General features: G+C 33.1%; 1 protein-coding gene across 1 annotated transcript in view; it reads left to right on the forward strand.

Annotated features, from left to right (window-relative positions):
* The window catches only part of LOC111815236 (UDP-glucose:glycoprotein glucosyltransferase 2-like), a gene marked incomplete at its 5' end in the record, with an annotated part of 95,321 nt that extends 93,983 nt beyond the window's left edge, over positions 1-1,338 (forward strand). The window contains one exon of the mRNA XM_023709629.1: positions 729-1,338. Within this exon, the coding sequence (XP_023565397.1) occupies positions 729-751 (23 nt within the window). The remainder of the gene's footprint in view (positions 1-728) is intronic.
* Positions 1,339-1,570: the final 232 nt, after the last annotated feature.

A 1,570-nucleotide genomic window follows, 5' to 3' on the forward strand; every position in this document is an offset into this window, starting at 1 on the left:
AAAAAAAACAGGCTAGTAGGACAGTTACAATAATTAATACAATACATATTGTTGTCTTCATAGTTATTCATGGTACAAGATGCAGACATGATATCTTGTCTAAATACTTAGTACAAATCTTCTCATTGAGCTAAGAGAAAGTACCTGTATATCCTATTTTGCGGTCCTGAGAATCTCTATCAGGTTTTTGAAACTAGCAGTTAATTGGTTGATTCTCACCCTGACTAACTATATATGCTGATACCTGTGAATTTTTAAAATATTATCCTGTATTTATATTCTTTTTTAAATGTTGCTTCAACAAAGCAGTCAGGCTCTGGTTTCTGTGGTTCGATCCCCACAATTCTAGCCAGCCAAACCTGCCCTGAAGGCATTCGGAGCAAAAAAAAAGAAAAAAAAAATCCTTTTTGAAATGTTTCTGATTTTGCTCCATAAAATATCTGGATCTGAGGAAAACAGATAAATAAGGTGTAGTTCTTATCTCATAGACTCAGAGTTTACATTGTAGGTGGATAAAAAGACAAATAATTAGCATACAGTATAATGGACAACAAAACATACAAAGAGTTATTCTCATGTCAGTAGAATGAAGCATGTAGCTACTGAACAACTCAACAAAAAGGTCAATGCCTGTGTTTTCATGTAGCCCATACTTTGGTAACATTTAAGCTAGTTTTATATCTTATATTTAAGATTTCAAAAACTGAATAAACTTTCCTTCCCTACAGTTTCGGCACATGATGAGCTCTAGCCCTGGTTTGGGTGAAAAGGAAGATAAAACTGGGACAGCACATCTGCCACCTGCTGGGGAGTGCGGAACTGCTGCCGAGACTAAGTTTCACTGACTAATGTTCTTCAGTGTAAACGATCTTAATTATTTAAAATATTTAATGGATGGAACAAATATAAATTATATAAGAAATGACTTGAGTATTTAAAACTTCATTTTGTTCTGACTGCTCTGAACACTGAATTGTCACCAGTTACACTCGGAGGCTGTGCCAGAGAACTCAGTAGACGATAGCCCTCTCTGGTCCTCACAGGTGCTTACCAAACCAACACCTGCCTGTTGTGTCCTAGACTTATGTATATCCAGATTTCCTCATTCATGAAATGTATTCACAATTAAGAGAAACCTATTTTTTTTTCTTCTAAGAAAAAAGATTTGTGGTTATCTCTGAATACTAAGATCAAGGCCAGTTATGCCAGTTATACCATACTCTTTTAAAATGGAAGTAATGTTGTAGTGTAATCACTTATTTATCATAAACCATATGAAATTTTAATCCTGTACTGTATATTATTTTTAGTATTTCTAATTTTATTTCATAAATTATATTCTGAACATATATGTATTATTTTTAAAAGACTGTATAGAAACTAAATTAAAGATGTGAACTATTTTTTCCTGTGTTTAATGATACAGTAGTAGTGAATGCTTAAAACTGTCCAGATATTCTAAAATCACAGGATTTTGGAACTAGGTGAAACTTCAGTTTCATTTGAATCCACCATTAAAAGAGTGTAAAACAAGCTTAGAAATTATGGTTTGAAAATCTCTCCAGAGGAT

Source organism: Octodon degus, unplaced genomic scaffold, assembly GCF_000260255.1.
Source record: "Octodon degus isolate 3935 unplaced genomic scaffold, OctDeg1.0 scaffold00013, whole genome shotgun sequence".
NCBI classification, from domain to species: Eukaryota; Metazoa; Chordata; class Mammalia; order Rodentia; family Octodontidae; genus Octodon; species Octodon degus.